The following is a 17,706-nucleotide window of genomic DNA, read 5'->3' on the forward strand; positions in this document are numbered from 1 at the left end:
CCTGAGCGCTCTGGAGTAAGTTTTCATCAAGGATCTCTCTATACTTTGCTCCGTTCATCTTTCCTTCGATTCTGACTAGTCTCCCAAAATTTTTACAAATCTCCACAGCATGATTCTGCTACCACCATGCTTAACCATAGGGATGGTGCCAGGTTTCCTCCAGACGTGATGCTTGGCATTCAGGCCAAAGAGTTCAATCCTGGTTTCATCAGACCAGAGAATTCAGAGACCTGCATCTTGTTTCTCATGGATTGAGTCCTTTATATGACTTTTGGCAAACTTGTTTTGGCAAACAAGTGGGCTGTCATGTGCCTTTTACTGAGGAGTGGCTTCCATCTGGTCACTCTACCATAAAGGCCTGATTGGTGGAGTGCAGCAGCGATGGTTGTCCTTCCGGAAGGTTCTCACATCTCCACAGAAAAACTCTGGACCCTGTCACCACCCTGACCAGGGTCCTTCTCCCCCAATTGCTCAATTTTGCCAGGTGGACTCCAATCAAGTTGTAGAAACATCTCAATGATGATCAATGGAAACAGGATGCACCTGAGCTCAATTTCGATTATCACAGCAAAAGGTCTGAATTCTTATGTAAATAATTTATTTATGTTTTTAACTTTTAATAGATTTGCAAAAAAAGTCTAAATACATGTTTAGGTTTTGTCATTATGGGGTATTGTGTGTAGATAGATTAGGATGTTTATCTATTTAATTGGGGTGGCAGCGTAGCCTAGTGGTTAGAGTGTTGGACTAGTAACTGAAAGGTTACAAGATCAAATCCCCGAGTTGACAAGGTACAAATCTGTTGTTCTGCCCCTGAACAAGGCAGTTAACCCACTGTTCCTAGGCAGTCATTGAAAATAAGAATTTGTTCTTAACTGACTTGCCTAGTTAAATAAATTAATCACTTTTAGAATAAGACTGTAACATAACAAAATGTGGAATAAGTCAAGTGGTCTGAATACTTTCCGAATACACTGTCTATATTTGTTGACAGAACGTAACATGATTACTTAATGGATGATGTTGTACAATAGAGAAGGATAGAGGCCTATAGTGGCCAAAAGGGGGTGTTAGTATGGGCAGCTTCCACCACTTTAAGGCAGTCAACTGGGTGGGACTTCCAATGACTTCCTGTTGGAGTCATGTCCAACCTGGTGCATCAAGAGGGATCAGCCAATTTTGAAGAAGAAAATTGATTACTTAAAAAATGGTAGCACCTTAATGGCGTTGCCAATGCTGTCAGGGAGGACTCATCTTTGTGTCTGTGACAGCATTGGCAACGCCATTAAGGTGTTACCATTTTTTAAGTAATCAATTTTGTGTTACACACTTTCTGGGGACCAGTTTTGAGTGCTAATTTCAAAACTACTGGCTGAAATTCTACAAAACCTTTGGATTGTCTTTGTTTACATTGTCCAATGCACTGATCAGTGGATTGGGGAGTCATTATGCCCCCTTGTGGTCAAACATTTCCAGTGGAACCTCATCAGAGTTGTGTTCAAGATTAAACCAAAGCTTTATAACTAAACCAAGATAGACCACCGCCTGTCGTTTCTAATGGGCAGAACAAGTCTGTGTTTGCATATTTCATTAGGGAATGTCTACTCTGTGAAGTGCGAGTGTGTAATAACTAAATTCGCCTTTGCACTCCTTCTACACAGCGCTTTTTTTTTTATTTTTTTTTTACAACTTTTGCAAAGGGTAGAGTCTACAAAACGTAGTCCACTATGTTCATAGTAGATTCGAGTTTTGGGAACAGAGAGCAAATTGAGAGCAAATGTTTAATCGATGAGAAAATGTGCAGAATGTCGGCCAAAATCCATCTCGTTCCATCTCCTCCCACCATATTTGGTAGTGAGTGGAAACGCCAAGCGGATGCTTCATATGTATTCGTCCAGTGAATTATCTGTCTAATCGTTCTGTGATTAAACGTTTCGGAAGTTGAGATGAATGCAGTTTGCAAATGCACGTTATAAACATAGAAAACTTCCACCAGTAACATGCAATTTCGCGCTGGTCCTTGTATTATCTATTCAAAACGATATTTTGGGGACACCTTTGTTATTTTTAAGGTTGGAAATGCTGCAGCGGGACTTGTGGTCTCGACAGTCGACTCAAATCAACGCTTAACTCCGTGAAAGTAATTGGAAGTCCAACAAGCCGGGGGTGGTGTCGGTTTCCACTAGATACCACAGCCACAAGTAATATTCCACAGCCAAAAAGTCAAAATTAGCTACAAAAAGTAGCCTTGTGGTCTTCATTTAATGTTAGGTATAAGGTTAGCATTGTGGTTAAGATTAGGTTAAAATATTTTAAGAAGATAAATTGTAGAAATGGACTGGGTTTAGCCATAATTATGATTTTGTCGCTGTGTTAACTAGTGACGACCGGTGGTGTCCTCATGCTAGCGATTGTTTTGAACTTACAGAAGCAACTGGAAATCGGAGTTGCCTAGGTGTGACCACTTGGTAAGGTAATTCCTAATTCCCATATTTACTGCATCTACAAGCTGATTTTAAATGTTTAATTATTATTTTACCATTTTTCATTTAATGAATGAGTATGTTCACGAGCTGGCTATTTGACAGGCACAAGCGCATTCACATTTAAGCTAACGTTAGCTAGCATTAGCCAACTGGTTAATTTTGCTTGTCAACTATACTGAACAAAAATATAAACAATTTCAAAGATTTTGCTGAGTTACAGTTCATTTAAGGAAATCAGTCAATTGAAATAAATAAATTAGGCCTAATCTATACATTTCACATGACCGGGCAGGGGCGCAGCCATGTGTGTGTGTGTGCGTCTACAGTGGCTTGCGAAAGTATTCACCCCCATGGCATTTTTCCTATTTTGTTGTTTTACAATCCGGAATTATTATATATATTTTTTTTTGGGGGGGGGGGGGTGTAATTTGAATTTTATGTCTACAACTTTGAAGATGCAGAATATTTTTTGTGATACAAACAAGAAATAAGACCAAAAAATAGATAACTTGAGCGTGCATGACTATTCACCCCCCAAAGTCAATAGAGCCACCTTTTGTTAGAGCCACCTTTCGAAAGAATTATAGCTGCAAGTCTCTTGGGGTATGTCTCTATAAACTTGGCAGATGCAGCCACTGGGATTTTTGCCCGTTCTTGAAGGCAAAACTGCTCCAACTCCTTCAAGTTGGATGGGTTCCACTGGTGTACAGCGATCTTTAAGTCATACCACAGATTCTCAACTGGATTGAGGTCTGGGCTTTGGCAAGGCCATTTAAATGTTTCCCCTTAAACCACTCGAGTGTTGCTTTAGCAGTATGCTTAGGGTCATTGTCCTACTGGAAGGTGAACCTCCGTCCCAGTTTCAAATCTCTGGAAGACTGAAACAGGTTTTCCTCAAGAATTTCCCTGTAGTGCCATCCATTATTCTTTCAATTCTGACCAGTTTCCCAGTCCCTGCCGATGGAAAAACACCTCCACAGCATGATGCTGCCACTACCATGCTACACTGTGGGGATGTTGTTCTTGGGGTGATGAGAGGTCTTGGGTTTGCGCCAGATATAGCATTTTCCTTGATGACCAAAAAGCTCAATTTTAGTCTCATCTGACCAGAGTACCTTCTTCCATATGTTTGGGGAGTCTTCCACATGCCTTTTGGCAAACAATGTGTTTGCTTATTTTGTGGAGCGATGGGTAACGATGCTTCGAGGGTGGCTGTTGTCGATGTGTGCAGAGGGTCCCTGGTTCGATCCCAGGTAGGGGCGAGGAGAGGACGGAAGCTATACTGTTACATATGGATAGAGTAGAATTTAATGACTGTTGTGCCAAGAATGCAAGTCCTATATACATGTACTGTAGTTATTACCACGCATGAGATTCCCACATTGTAGCCTGTACATTGAGGTTACAATGATCATGTACTCTTCCTTGGCAAATAAAGGTGTAGTTCAGGTATGAATCTCTGAGGCATTATTTTTCAGTCATATCAAACTCCATGATTTGAATGATGCTGTGTCTGCATGTACAGTGCCTTGCGAAAGTATTCGGCCCCCTTGAACTTTGCGACCTTTTGCCACATTTCAGGCTTCAAACATAAATATATACAACTGTATTTTTTTGTGAAGAATCAACAACAAGTGGGACACAATCATGAAGTGGAACGACATTTATTGGAAATTTCAAACTTTTTTAACATATCAAAAACTGAAAAATTGGGCGTGCAAAATTATTCAGCCCCTTTACTTTCAGTGCAGAAAACTCTCTCCAGAAGTTCAGTGAGGATCTCTGAATGATCCAATGTTGACCTAAATGACTAATGATGATAAATACAATCCACCTGTGTGTAATCAAGTCTCCGTATAAATGCACCTGCACTGTGATAGTCTCAGAGGTCCGTTAAAAGGGCAGAGTGCATCATGAAGAACAAGGAACACACCAGGCAGGTCCGAGATACTGTTGTGAAGAAGTTTAAAGCCGGATTTGGATACAAAAATATTTCCCAAGCTTTAAACATCCCAAGGAGCACTGTGCAAGCGATAATATTGAAATGGAAGGAGTATCAGACCACTGCAAATCTACCAAGACCTGGCCGTCCCTCTAAACTTTCAGCTCATACAAGGAGAAGACTGATCAGAGATGCAGCCAAGAGGCCCATGATCACTCTGGATGAACTGCAGCGATCTACAGCTGAGGTGGGAGACTCTGTCCATAGGACAACAATCAGTCGTATATTGCACAAATCTGGCCTTTATGGAAGAGTGGCAAGAAGAAAGCCATTTCTTAAAGATATCCATAAAAAGTGTTGTTTAAAGTTTGACACAAGCCACCTGGGAGACACACCAAACATGTGGAAGAAGGTGCTCTGGTCAGATGAAACCAAAATTGAACTTTTTGGCAACAATGCAAAACGTTATGTTTGGCGTAAAAGCAACACAGCTCATCACCCTGACCACACCATCGCCACTGTCAAACATGGTGGTGGCAGCATTATGGTTTGGGCCTGCTTTTCTTCAGCAGGGACAGGGAAGATGGTTAAAATTGATGGGAAGATGGATGGAGCCAAATACAGGACCATTCTGGAAGAAAACCTGATGGAGTCTGCAAAAGACCTGAGACTGGGACGGAGATTTGTCTTCCAACAAGACAATGATCCAAAACATAAAGCAAAATCTACAATGGAATGGTTCAAAACTAAACATATCCAGGTGTTAGAATGGCCAAGTCAAAGTCCAGACCTGAATCCAATCGAGAATCTGTGGAAAGAACTGAAAACTGCTGTTCACAAATGCTCTCCATCCAACCTCACTGAGCTCGAGCTGTTTTGCAAGGAGGAATGGGAAAAAATGTCAGTCTCTCGATGTGCAAAACTGATAGAGACATACCCCAAGTGACTTACAGCTGTAATCGCAGCAAAAGGTGGCGCTACAAAGTATTAACTTAAGGGGGCTGAATAATTTTGCACGCCCAATTTTTCAGTTTTTGATTTGTTAAAAAAGTTTGAAATATCCAATAAATGTCGTTCCACTTCATGATTGTGTCCCACTTGTTGTTGATTCTTCACAAAAAAATACAGTTTTATATCTTTATGTTTGAAGCCTGAAATGTGGCAAAAGGTCGCAAAGTTCAAGGGGGCCAAATACTTTCGCAAGGCACTGTATGTATTCCAATTATACACTTCAACAGTGTTTACCGCTCGTGGGATATCAATGATTTCACATTGTAACTATGCAATAGACTAGAAACATGATTGATTTGTAATTCATATATACAGAAAAAGAACTATGCATATCGAACTCCATCCGCATTAATCTGAGGACACAGGATAGTATTTCAATAAGATATTTAATTTCAACCAGTGGAGAATGTGAAACGCTTTATTGAAAGAAGTTCATTATCCAGGTGTTATAAATGCATTATAATTATGATAATTGTAATATTATAAATACAAGTTCAATCTGTACTTCAATGCACATATAAAATGAGGAAGAAAGACGAGGTGGGGAGAGAGGTGTAGAAGACAAAGGGAAAGAGTTAAGAACAGCGGTAGACAGCATATGATTAATGAATTACAGTACTACCCTAATATTCTCTCAGTTCTTCACAATTGCGGTGTCTCCTAACCAGCCTTGGGCCCCCAGAAGGTTATTTTAAGAGCAGATGAGGTGGCAATGATGGGACTGGCTTTCTCTCGCACATCAAAACATACCTGCAGACAAGTGACAGATGCATACAGAGAGAGCATGATTTAAGCTTTGTTTTTATATTCTAACACGGTCAGTCACTCTGGGACTACTACATCTCTGTCTGTATTTCAATGTAAAGCATCTCTTTAATAATATTCCTGTTGACCCGACCAAGTGACATCTCACCTATGATCATGCTGTGCCGTCTGTGTCAGACAGTTCAGATGCGGGAGGGGTTCACCAAAACAGCTGATAAAACCTAGAGGATTTAGGGAGAAGGGGGAGAGGGATGAAGTGAAGAAGATAGACTGTTATTGTGTGTGTTTGTGGTCTCACCTGGTGTCCACACTGAGTGGCTACAGAGTACTTTATGCTGAAAAACAGACATGAATACAAACAATAGAAGATGATGTCAATAGAAGATACTGTATGCGACGCAGATACCTATCTGAGTGTACCTGAAACATTTAAATATAGAGGGCTATGTGTCTCACAACTTGGTTATTACATGGCTAACCCCCAGGGAAATCATGACCTGGCAGCAACAGATAGCAACAGATAGTCCAGTAAAAATGGCTGTGTTTATGTGGTGTAAATCTGAAAATTAGCAGCTGACATTTTTAGGTTTTTTAAATGAATGCATGTGAGACAGGTTCCATGTACAACAAGACAGGCAGAGATGGAGAAAAAGAACACAGAGCAGTTATGGACACTTTGGCCAGCGATAAAGCTTCCACGGCCTGTTCCTCAGACAGTGAACATCTGGCAATATCTACATTTTCCACCTCTTGATCATCTCACTCTCTGAAAGTAAAGAAAACAGCTTATTTTTTTATAGATATGAAAATAATAACTGAGATATGACTGTTCAATCTAAAGCAGCAGATGTCAATTTTAGAATACGTCAATACAGCCCAGTGCTGCTTACCTGAGATGCCATCTTCGTAGGTGTCTGCTTTGACTTCCTTTGTGTCGGAGAAAAGTTGCTTTCATAACAATTATTTTTGATTGGAAAAAAATAAACGTTTTTGCTCTTGACAAAAATACACAAATGTACCTCCATAGCATATAACAATTTGCCTGTGAATAACCACACCTTCATACAAACGTGCTACTGTATGTAGAATTCTTGACGCATAACCGAAGATGCTGCCATATCCTGCCAGCACGCCCGCAAGTGAGCCACTCAGGAGCAGAATGATGACGCGTAGAAGAGGGAAAGGAATGAGATGGGAACAACAATTTGTTGCAAATTGGGTGCTTTTGTAAATTTGCTCTGGCTATCTATCGGCTGGACAAGAGAACGAGTCAATTCACCCAAGGCTGAAAAATGGCTTAAGAATGTTGGCTGAACTGGAACACTAGCGTGAGCCCATAGCAAATTAATGGAATCGAACGTTTGCAGAGCCTGTTTTCACTGGAGTGATGCTTAGAATTCTATTAAAAATGTAGCACTTTTTATTTTACCACTACAATCTGTTCGTCGGACGAAACTGGAAGAAACCAACTTGTGTAGAAAGTAAACATCCACACCTTGATGGTGTCAACTGTGCTTATGTCTCAGTAATGAAAAAGTAGGGAAAAATGTACTTCTGACTTTCTGGTCTAGTGATTGATGACAAACGAGCTCGCAGCCCAGACTTACATAATTACAATGAGGAGATTCTCCTGATTTTAAAATGGTGCCCGTGTAACAGTTTTGCGTCCGTCCCTCTCCTCGCCCCTACCTGGGCTTGAACCAGGGACCCTCTGCACACATCGACAACAGCCACCCTCTAAGCATCGTTACCCATCGCTCCACAAAAGCCGCAGCCCTTGCAGAGCAAGGGGAACAACTACTTCAAGGTCTCGGAGCAAGTGATGTCACTGATTTGAAACGCTATTAGCATGCACCCCACTAACTAGCTAGCACCCCACTAACAACGTGAGCAGGTCTCATTGCCAACAATAGCGAAGCAGGCAATGTGACGTTGAACAATAAGCTGGGAATAGAACGTTCGGAAGGCGAGTTGGTGCCACGGTGCTCAATAGAACTAATAGGAGCTGGCAGGGTGAAAATGAACTAAAATAAGGCCCGTTTTTTCACAATTTCTTCAAAACGATGGCAAGCAGCTGGGAAATATGGTCATATTAAACTGGGCTCTACGGCGGATGCAATGAACTAGTTTTTATCAGAAAATACCACATTTCATGTGTCTAGCCTACTATCTACATGGATTTCAGAGCCCTCTCGTCTGAGTGTACCAGAGCACAGTAGCCTAATAAACACAAAACCACATTTCGTTAATAAAATAAAGATAAAAAATACTCTTTCAAAATGCAGATGTTGATTTAGTTATGGATCCATAACAAATTACTATGGGAATAAATATCACTGATTTACAGAAATATTGGAACAAAGTTGTCTCATGAAGGCAAACAATTTAGAATCCTCCAATCCTGTAGCCTACACCCGACAATCACGTTGTACAGGGCCATATTTACCATTCTATCCTAAAGGAAATCCTCAGGGTTTCATTTTATCTCTGAATGGAAACACCATAATATGAATCAAATTAATTAAGCCACATTTCTTAAAATCAATCCCATATACTATGTTATTACAAAAAAGGTTTTACATTCCATGGTAATGCCAATAAAAAATTATATCAAATGCTTCTCAAAGATGCCCTCTGGTGGTCAAATTAGCAATAACTTGCAGTAACAGAAGAAATAGCTGAGAATGAAATGACATGCCACAGAATGCTGCTGCAGCAGAACGCAGGGTGTGCCGCGGTATGACACAACTTTTAACCTGTAGTTTTTTTTAACCATCCCGTGAACGGGACCGATGTCATCATCTGACACTAATTAGCATAACGCAACGGACATAAATCTTCCTAGAAAATATTCCTATTCATGAAAATCAGAAGTGAAATATATTGGAACACAGTTTAGCCTTTTGTTAATCACCCTGTCATCTCAGATTTTCAAAATATGCTTTACAGCCAACGCTAGACAAGCATTTGTGTAAGTTTATCATAGCCTAGCATAGCATTATGCCTTGCTAGCAGCAGACAACCTTGTCACGGAAATCAGAAAAGCAATCAAATTAAATCGTTTACCTTTGATGAACTTCGGATGTTTTCACTCACGAGACTCCCAGGTAGACAGCCAAAGTTCATTTTTTTCCCAAAATATTATTTTTGTAGGCGAAATAGCTCTGTTTGTTCTTCACGTTTGGCTGAGAAATCGGCCGGAAATTGCGGTCACCACAACGCCGAAAAATATTCCAAATTAGCTCCATAATATCGACAGAAACATGGCAAACATTGTTTAGAATCCATCCTCGAGGTGTTTTTCTAATATCTATTCGATTATATATCCGTCGGGACAATTCGTTTTTCACTAGGACCGATTGGAATCATGGCTACCTCTGTATTTTACGCGGGAATCTCTCTCGGAGCCACCATGTGACCACTTACGCAATGTGGCCGCCTATGGCTATTCTTCAACAGAAATGCGTAAAACTACGTCACAATGCTGTAGACACCTTGGGGAATACGTAGAAAGCGTAAGCTCGTTGATGGTACATTCACAGCTGGATAGGGAGTCATTGGAACGCAGCGCTTTCAAAACCTGGGGCACTTCCAGATTGGATTTTTCTCGGGCTATCGCCTGCCACATCAGTTCTGTTATACTCACAGACAATATCTTTACAGTTTTGGAAACGTTAGAGTGTTTTCTATCCAAAGCTGTCAATTATATGCATATTCTAGCATATTTTCCTGACAAAATATCCCGTTTAAAACAGGAATGTTTTTTTCCCAAAAATGAAAATACTGCCCCCTAACACCAAGAGGTTATTAAAGGAGGAACCACTGTAGACTTAAATTGAAATTATGGCAAATAGGAGTGGCAATATTGTTCGCTATTATCCTAATTTTCTGATCCCGGTGGATCCCAGTTATTTCTTCACCTCTTCCACACTCACTTAAACACAATTCAAAATTACAATGCTTGTCTTTCATACTTTGGTCAGATATACTTGGATTTGTAATGTCAGCGTTTGTTGCTCGCATGTCATGCCTATGTTTGCTAATCTTGCCAATGAAAAAATCATTAAAGTAGTTGGCAATATCAGCCGGTTTTGTGATGAATGAGCCATCTGATTCAATGAATGATGGAGCTGAGTTTGCTTTTTTCCCCAGAATTTCATTTAATGTGCTCCAAAGCTTTTTACTATCATTCTTTGTCATTTATCTTGGATTCATAGTGTAGTTTCTTCTTTTTATTCAGTTTATTTTAGATGATTTCTCAATTTGCAATATGTTTGCCAAACGTTTGTACAGCCAGGCTTATTTTCCATTCCTTTTGCCTCATCCCTCTCAACCACACCATTTTTCAATTTCTCATCAATCCACAGTGATTTAACAGTAATTTTCTTAATGGTTGCATGCTTATTGCATGCTTATCAGTTTTTCACAATTCCTGACATTTAATCCTTTATTTTAAGAATGTGAAATGTCAGAATAATAGTACAGTGATTTATTTCAGCTTTTATTTCTTTCATCACATTCACAGTGGGTCAGAAGTTTACATACACTCAATTAGTATTTGGTAGCATTGCCTTTAAAATGTTTAACTTAGGTCAAATGTTTCGGGTAGCCTTCCACAAGCTTCCCACAGTATGTTGGGTGATTTTGGCCCATTCCTCCTGACAGAGCTGGTGTAACTGTGTCAGGTTTGTAGGCCTAATTTTTCTATAGGATGAGGTCAGGGCTTTGTGATGGCCACTCCAATACCTTGACTTTGTTGTCCTTAAGCCATTTTCCACAACTTTGGAAGTATGCTTGGGGTCATTGTCCATTGGGGTCATTGTCCATTTGGAAGACCCATTTGCAACCAAGCTTTAACTACCTGACTGATGTCTTGAGATGTTGCTTCAATATATCCACATACTCTTCCTTTCTCATGATGCCATCAATTTTGTGAAGTGCACCAGTCCCTCCTGCAGCAAATCACCCCCACAACATGATGCTGCCACCCCCGTGCTTCACGGTTGGGATGGTGTTCTTCGACTTGCAAGCCTACCCATTTTGCCTCCAAACATAACGATTGTCATTATGGCCAAACAGTTCTATTTTTGTATCAGACCAGAGGACATTACTCCAAAAAGTACAATTTTTGTCCCCATGTGCAGTTCCTCCATTGAGTCAAAACAAAACTTCCAGGAGGACCATGAGCTGTTACTATCGATAAGGTGTCTGATTCATCATTTTCACCTCGAATAGATGTAGACAGACTTTTATCAGAGGTTGCTTGTTGTGAGCGATGAGGGAACTTTATGCACTTGGCCTGATGATTCCACATCTTTGTTGCATTCTTCACATATGATTTGGCCCAGTATCTGCAAATATACACAGCTTTTCCTTCTACATTAGCTGCAGTGAAATGTCTCCATACATCAGATGGAGACCCGTGGCGTTTTCCTATGAAGATGGGGAAAGTTAGATTAAACAACTCCTTTGTAAGATAAATGTTTTACAATGAAACATGTATGGACACAGGTGAATTAACACTCCTCAGTTAGCAGGCTCAAGCAAGCTAAAACCCACATGGTAGCAAAACCTAACTAGCAGAAATTGTTAACAAATTAGAAATTATTTAAACACACTTTGCTGTAGGCTACAATTTACTAGTTAACAAAAAATCATGTATGTCCTATAAAATATATTCACCCCAGCCAGTATTGTAATCAAAACTAACCAGAAAGCATGTAGTCCTTGGCTCAGACAGTAGTGTGGGCTCAATAGCATCTCATTAGTGTGCAAGATCTTGAGAGTGCACTGCACATGCATAGGGTTGCAATTCCATTGAATTGGGGATAGTTTAACCAAAATATGCCACAAGACCTAGAATTGCCTTGTGTATCCCACAAAAAAAGGTTCACTGTTATAAGCTAACTTTTTGATTAATTTAAGTACAATTCCTCAAATTATTCCCTTAACTTCCCATAGAAAATTTTCGGAAAATGTCCGACCCTTTGCAACCCTACTCACCACACATGGCTTTTAATAGCCATGTCTTGTGGATCTGGCTCTTGGTTTGCGCTGTTAGAAGCTTGTGCCCGGCATTATTGCCTTCAATGTCTAGTGTATCGTTTAGAAAATCAGTAAAGACTGCATATGGGTTAAGTAACTTTGATCCCTTTTAGGATTATTTAAAAATGGCATAATGCTAGAAGACTGGCAACTATATTCATTCCTTGTGTTTTACCTGTGTTGCAGAGACCACCAGTTCTACAGTCATGCTGCACACACCGTTGGATAGACACACAGACTGACGATGGACTGACCGGTCCTCTCCACCAGTCCCCTCCCCCTCCTCTCTGTATTTGTGCCTGCTGGATCCAGGTCAGTGGATCCTCGGGCGCTGTGCGTCATGGCGTCCAACGGTTGGGCTGGGAGACATTCCCTGTGGCGGTTCCTTTCGCCGTTTCGAAGCAGGCAGGAGCGTGTGGTGTTGGCACGCAGCGAGAGCATGCCGGGGGAACACGTGCTGAAGATCACCATCACAGAGACCACGATAATCGAGGCAGATTCAGGGGTGTGGAACTCCAAGTCGCTGGTCTACCTGGGCCTGTGGTACTTCTTCAGCTTCTGCACACTTTTCCTCAACAAGTACATCCTATCTCTGCTAGAGGGGGAGCCAAGCATGCTGGGTAAGGAACAGGCATCCACACACATATACACACACACTCAATTTCAAATTGTCAATACTCCAATCAATAGATGATAGTTGGTTGATTCTAAGCAGTGTACTAAGGGCCTCAGGGGTAGATAACTCAATTCCTTGATTCCTTGATTCCTCCATTGATTTGTAGGCGCTGTTCAAATGGTCTCCACCACCATCATAGGCTTTCTGAAGATGTATGTGCCTTGCTGCCTATACCAGCACAAGTCCAGGACTGAGTACCCCCCCAACTTCCTCATGATCATGCTGTTTGTGGGGCTCATGAGGTGGGTCTGTACTCTAATGACTCTACTTTCAGCTGCATTGTTGAAGTTATTTGGTTGGTTTGTTTCCTTTTGTTAAGTTGGACTAATACATAACTAGCTTTTATTTCCGTAATGGCTAATGTTAATTGATCAATGCTTATTTTGTGATCATTTGAGTGTCAGTGCTACCAAAATGGTTGTTGAACTTAAATGGCCAGTAAATGGGTATATTTTAGGGAAGTGAGATGCTGCACCTCAATATCAGCTCCTATCATTACAGGTAAAAAGTTTGACAATCTGGAAAATTGAAACAGACTTTGTGTAGCAGAGGTTCAGAGTGGATGTAGTGTGTCATTGTCTTCTGGTCTGAATGCCACTGACCTGTTCCGTTCTGTAGGTTCACCAGTGTGGTGCTGGGTCTGGTGAGCCTGAAGAATGTGGCCGTTTCCTTTGCCGAGACGGTGAAGAGCTCTGCGCCTATCTTCACTGTCATCATGTCAAGGCTGATCTTGGGGGAATACACAGGTAAAGGACATACACACAGTGAAGTGCCTGGCTGAGTTCCAATCCAGAAAACACTTCACTATCCCTTTATATGCACCCTTCATTATGTTCTTAGGATTCTGTCAGGGTTTCATTCTGTAAACATTCCTTTCTCTAGTATCAAATTGTATTTGTCACGTTTCGTAAACAATTGGTATAGACTAACAGTGAAATGCTTACTTACGGGCCCTTCCCAACAATGCAGAGAGAAAAATTTAAAAAGACAATAACACAAGGAATAAATACACAATGAGTAACGATAACTTGGCTATATACACGAGGTACCAGTACCGAGTTGATGTTCAGGGGTACGAGGTAATGGAGGTAGATGCAGTGCATTTGACTTTTTCCACATTTTGTTACATTACAGCCTTATTGTAAAATGGATTAAATAAAAAAAAAGCCTTATCAATTTACACACAATACCCCATAATGACAAAGTGAAAACAGGTTTTTAGAAATGTTAGCAAATGTATTAAAAATAATAAACAGATACCTTATTTGCATAAGTATTCAGACCCTTTGCTATGAGACTTGAAATTGAGCTCAGGAGCATCCTGTTTCCATTGATCATCCTTGATATGTTTCTACAACTTTATTGGAGTCCACCTGTGGTAAATTAAATTGATTGGACATGAACTGGAAAGGCACACACCTGTCTATATAAGGTCCCACAGTTGACAGTGCATGTCAGAGCAAAAACCAAGCCATGAGTTCGAAGGAATTGTCTGTAGAGCTCAGGGACAGGATTGTGTTGAGGCACAGATCTGGGGAAGGGTACCAAAAAATGCAGCATTAAAGGTGCCCAAGAACACAGTAGCCTCCATCATTGTTAAATAGAAGAAGTTTGGAACCACCAAGACTCTTCCTAGAGCTGGCCGCCCGGCCAAACTGAGCAATTGTGGGAGAAGGGCCTAGGTCAGGGAGGTGACCAATAACCGGATGGTCACTCTGACAGCGCTCTAGAGTTCCTCTGTGGAGATAGAACCTTCCAGAAGGACAACCATCTCTGCAGCACTCCACCAATCAGGCCTTTATGGTAGAGTGGCCAGACAGAAGCCACTCCTCAGTAAAAGGCACACGACAGCCCACTTGGAGTTTGCCAAAAGGCACCTAAAGACTCTCAGACCATGAGAAACATGATTCTCTGGTATGATGAAACCAAGATTTAACTCTTTGGCCTGAATGCCAAGCATTACATCTGTAGGAAACCTGGCACCAACCCTACGGTGAAACATGGTGGTGGCAGCATCATGCTGTGGGGATGTTTTTCAGCGGCAGGGACTGGTAGACTAGTCAGGATCGAGGGAAAGATGAACGGCGCAACGCACAGAGTGGTCCTTGATGAAAACCTGCTCCACACCGCTCAGGATCTCAGACTGAGGCAAAGGTTCACCTTCTAACAGGACAATGACCCTAAGAACACAGCCAAGAGCAGGAGTGGCTTTGGGTCAAGTCTCTGAATGTCCTTGAGTGGCCCAGCCAGAGCCTGGACTTGAACCCGATCTAACAATTCTGGAGAGACCTGAAAATAGCTGTGCAGCAACGCTCCCCCATCCAACCTGACGGCGCTTGAGAAGATCTGCAGAGAATGGGAGAAACTCCCCAAATACAGGTGTGTCTAGCTTGTAGCGTCATACCCAAGAAGACTCAAGGCTGTAATCGATGCCAAAGGTCCTTCATCAAAGTACTGAGTAAAGGGTCTGAATACTTATGTAAATGTAATTTTTCTGGTTTTTATTTTAAATAAATTAGCTAATTGTTTTCAAAAAACTGTTTTTGCTTTGTCATTATGGGTTATTGTGGGTAGATTGAGGAAGGGAAGAAACAATTTAATACATTTTAGAATAAGGCTGTAACGTAACAAAAATGTGGAAAAGGTCAAGGAGTCTGAATACTTTCCGAAGGCACAGTGTGTGTGTGTGTATATATATATATATACACAGTGCCTTGCGAAAGTATTCGGCCCCCTTGAACTTTGCAACCTTTTGCCACATTGCAGGCTTCAAACATAAAGATATAAAACTTTTTTTGTGAAGAATCAACAACAAGTGGGACACAATCATGAAGTGGAACGACATTTATTGGATATTTCAAACTTTTTTAACAAATCAAAAACTGAAAAATTGGGCGTGCAAAATTATTCAGCCCCCTTAAGTTAATACTTTGTAGCGCCACCTTTTGCTGCGATTACAGCTGTAAGTCGCTTGGGGTATGTCTCTATCAGTTTTGCACATCGAGAGACTGAAATGTTTTCCCATTCCTCCTTGCAAAACAGCTCGAGCTCAGTGAGGTTGGATGGAGAGCATTTGTGAACAGCAGTTTTCAGTTCTTTCCACAGATTCTCGATTGGATTCAGGTCTGGACTTTGACTTGGCCATTCTAACACCTGGATATGTTTCGTTTTGAACCATTCCATTGTAGATTTTGCTTTATGTTTTGGATCATTGTCTTGTTGGAAGACAAATCTCCGTCCCAGTCTCAGGTCTTTTGCAGACTCCATCAGGTTTTCTTCCAGAATGGTCCTGTATTTGGCTCCATCCATCTTCCCATCAATTTTAACCATCTTTCCTGTCCCTGCTGAAGAAAAGCAGGCCCAAACCATGATGCTGCCACCACCATGTTTGACAGTGGGGATGGTGTGTTCAGCTGTGTTGCTTTTACGCCAAACATAACGTTTTGCATTGTTGCCAAAAAGTTCAATTTTGGTTTCATCTGACCAGAGCACCTTCTTCCACATGTTTGGTGTGTCTCCCAGGTGGCTTGTGTCAAACTTTAAACAACACTTTTTATGGATATCTTTAAGAAATGGCTTTCTTCTTGCCACTCTTCCATAAAGGCCAGATTTGTGCAATATACGACTGATTGTTGTCCTATGGACAGAGTCTCCCACCTCAGCTGTAGATCTCTGCAGTTCATCCAGAGTGATCATGGGCCTCTTGGCTGCATCTCTGATCAGTCTTCTCCTTGTATGAGCTGAAAGTTTAGAGGGACGGCCAGGTCTTGGTAGATTTGCAGTGGTCTGATACTCCTTCCATTTCAATATAATCGCTTGCACAGTGCTCCTTGGGGTGTTTAAAGCTTGGGAAATATTTTTGTATCCAAATCCGGCTTTAAACTTCTTCACAACAGTATCTCAGACCTGCCTGGTGTGTTCCTTGTTCTTCATGATGCTCTCTGCGCTTTTAACGGACCTCTGAGACTATCACAGTGCAGGTGCAATTATACGGAGACTTGATTACACACAGGTGGATTGTATTTATCATCATTAGTCATTTAGGTCAACATTGGATCATTCAGAGATCCTCACTGAACTTCTGGAGAGAGTTTGCTGCACTGAAAGTAAAGGGGCTGAATAATTTTGCACGCCCAATTTTTCAGTTTTTGATTTGTTAAAAAAGTTTGAAATATCCAATAAATGTCGTTCCACTTCATGATTGTGTCCCACTTGTTGTTGATTCTTCACAAAAAAATACAGTTGTATATATTTATGTTTGAAGCCTGAAATGTGGCAAAAGGTCGCAAAGTTCAAGGGGGCCGAATACTTTCGCAAGGCACTGTATATACACACATACATACATACATACACACACACACACACACACACACACACACACACACACACACACACACACACACACACACACACACACACACACACACTGTGCCTTCGGAAAGTATTCAGACTCCTTGACCTTTTCCACATTTTTGTTACGTTACAGCCTTATTCTAAAATGTATTAAATTGTTTCTTCCCTTCCTCAATCTACTCAATATATATATGTGTGTATATACACACACACACACACACACACACACACACACACACACACAGTGGGGAGAACAAGTATTTGATACTCGGACGATTTTGCAGGTTTTCCTACTTACAAAGCATGTAGAGGTCTGTCATTTTTATCATAGGTACACTTCAACTGTGAGAGACAGAATCTAAAACAAAAATCCAGAAAATCACATTGTATGATTTTTTTTTTTTTATGAATTCATTTGCAGTTTATTG

The 17,706-nt window shown here is 41.0% G+C and overlaps 1 protein-coding gene across 7 annotated transcripts in view; it reads left to right on the plus strand.

The window, feature by feature from the left end:
• The first annotated feature begins 1,921 nt into the window (after positions 1–1,921).
• The window catches only part of LOC110492227 (solute carrier family 35 member E2A), a 39,244-nt gene continuing 23,459 nt past the window's right edge, over positions 1,922–17,706 (plus strand). Inside the window, exons 1-5 of one of the 7 annotated variants that reach the window (XM_036947197.1) lie at positions 1,922–2,201; positions 2,382–2,473; positions 12,436–12,869; positions 13,032–13,167; positions 13,544–13,671. In XM_036947197.1, the coding sequence (XP_036803092.1) occupies positions 12,590–12,869; positions 13,032–13,167; positions 13,544–13,671 (544 nt within the window). In that variant the 5' untranslated portion in view covers positions 1,922–2,201; positions 2,382–2,473; positions 12,436–12,589. The other 6 variants (XM_036947195.1, XM_021566359.2, XM_021566360.2 and 3 more) reach the window with 6 other exon arrangements.

Source organism: Oncorhynchus mykiss, chromosome 16 (genome assembly GCF_013265735.2).
Source record: "Oncorhynchus mykiss isolate Arlee chromosome 16, USDA_OmykA_1.1, whole genome shotgun sequence".
Classification (NCBI taxonomy): Eukaryota; Metazoa; Chordata; class Actinopteri; order Salmoniformes; family Salmonidae; genus Oncorhynchus; species Oncorhynchus mykiss.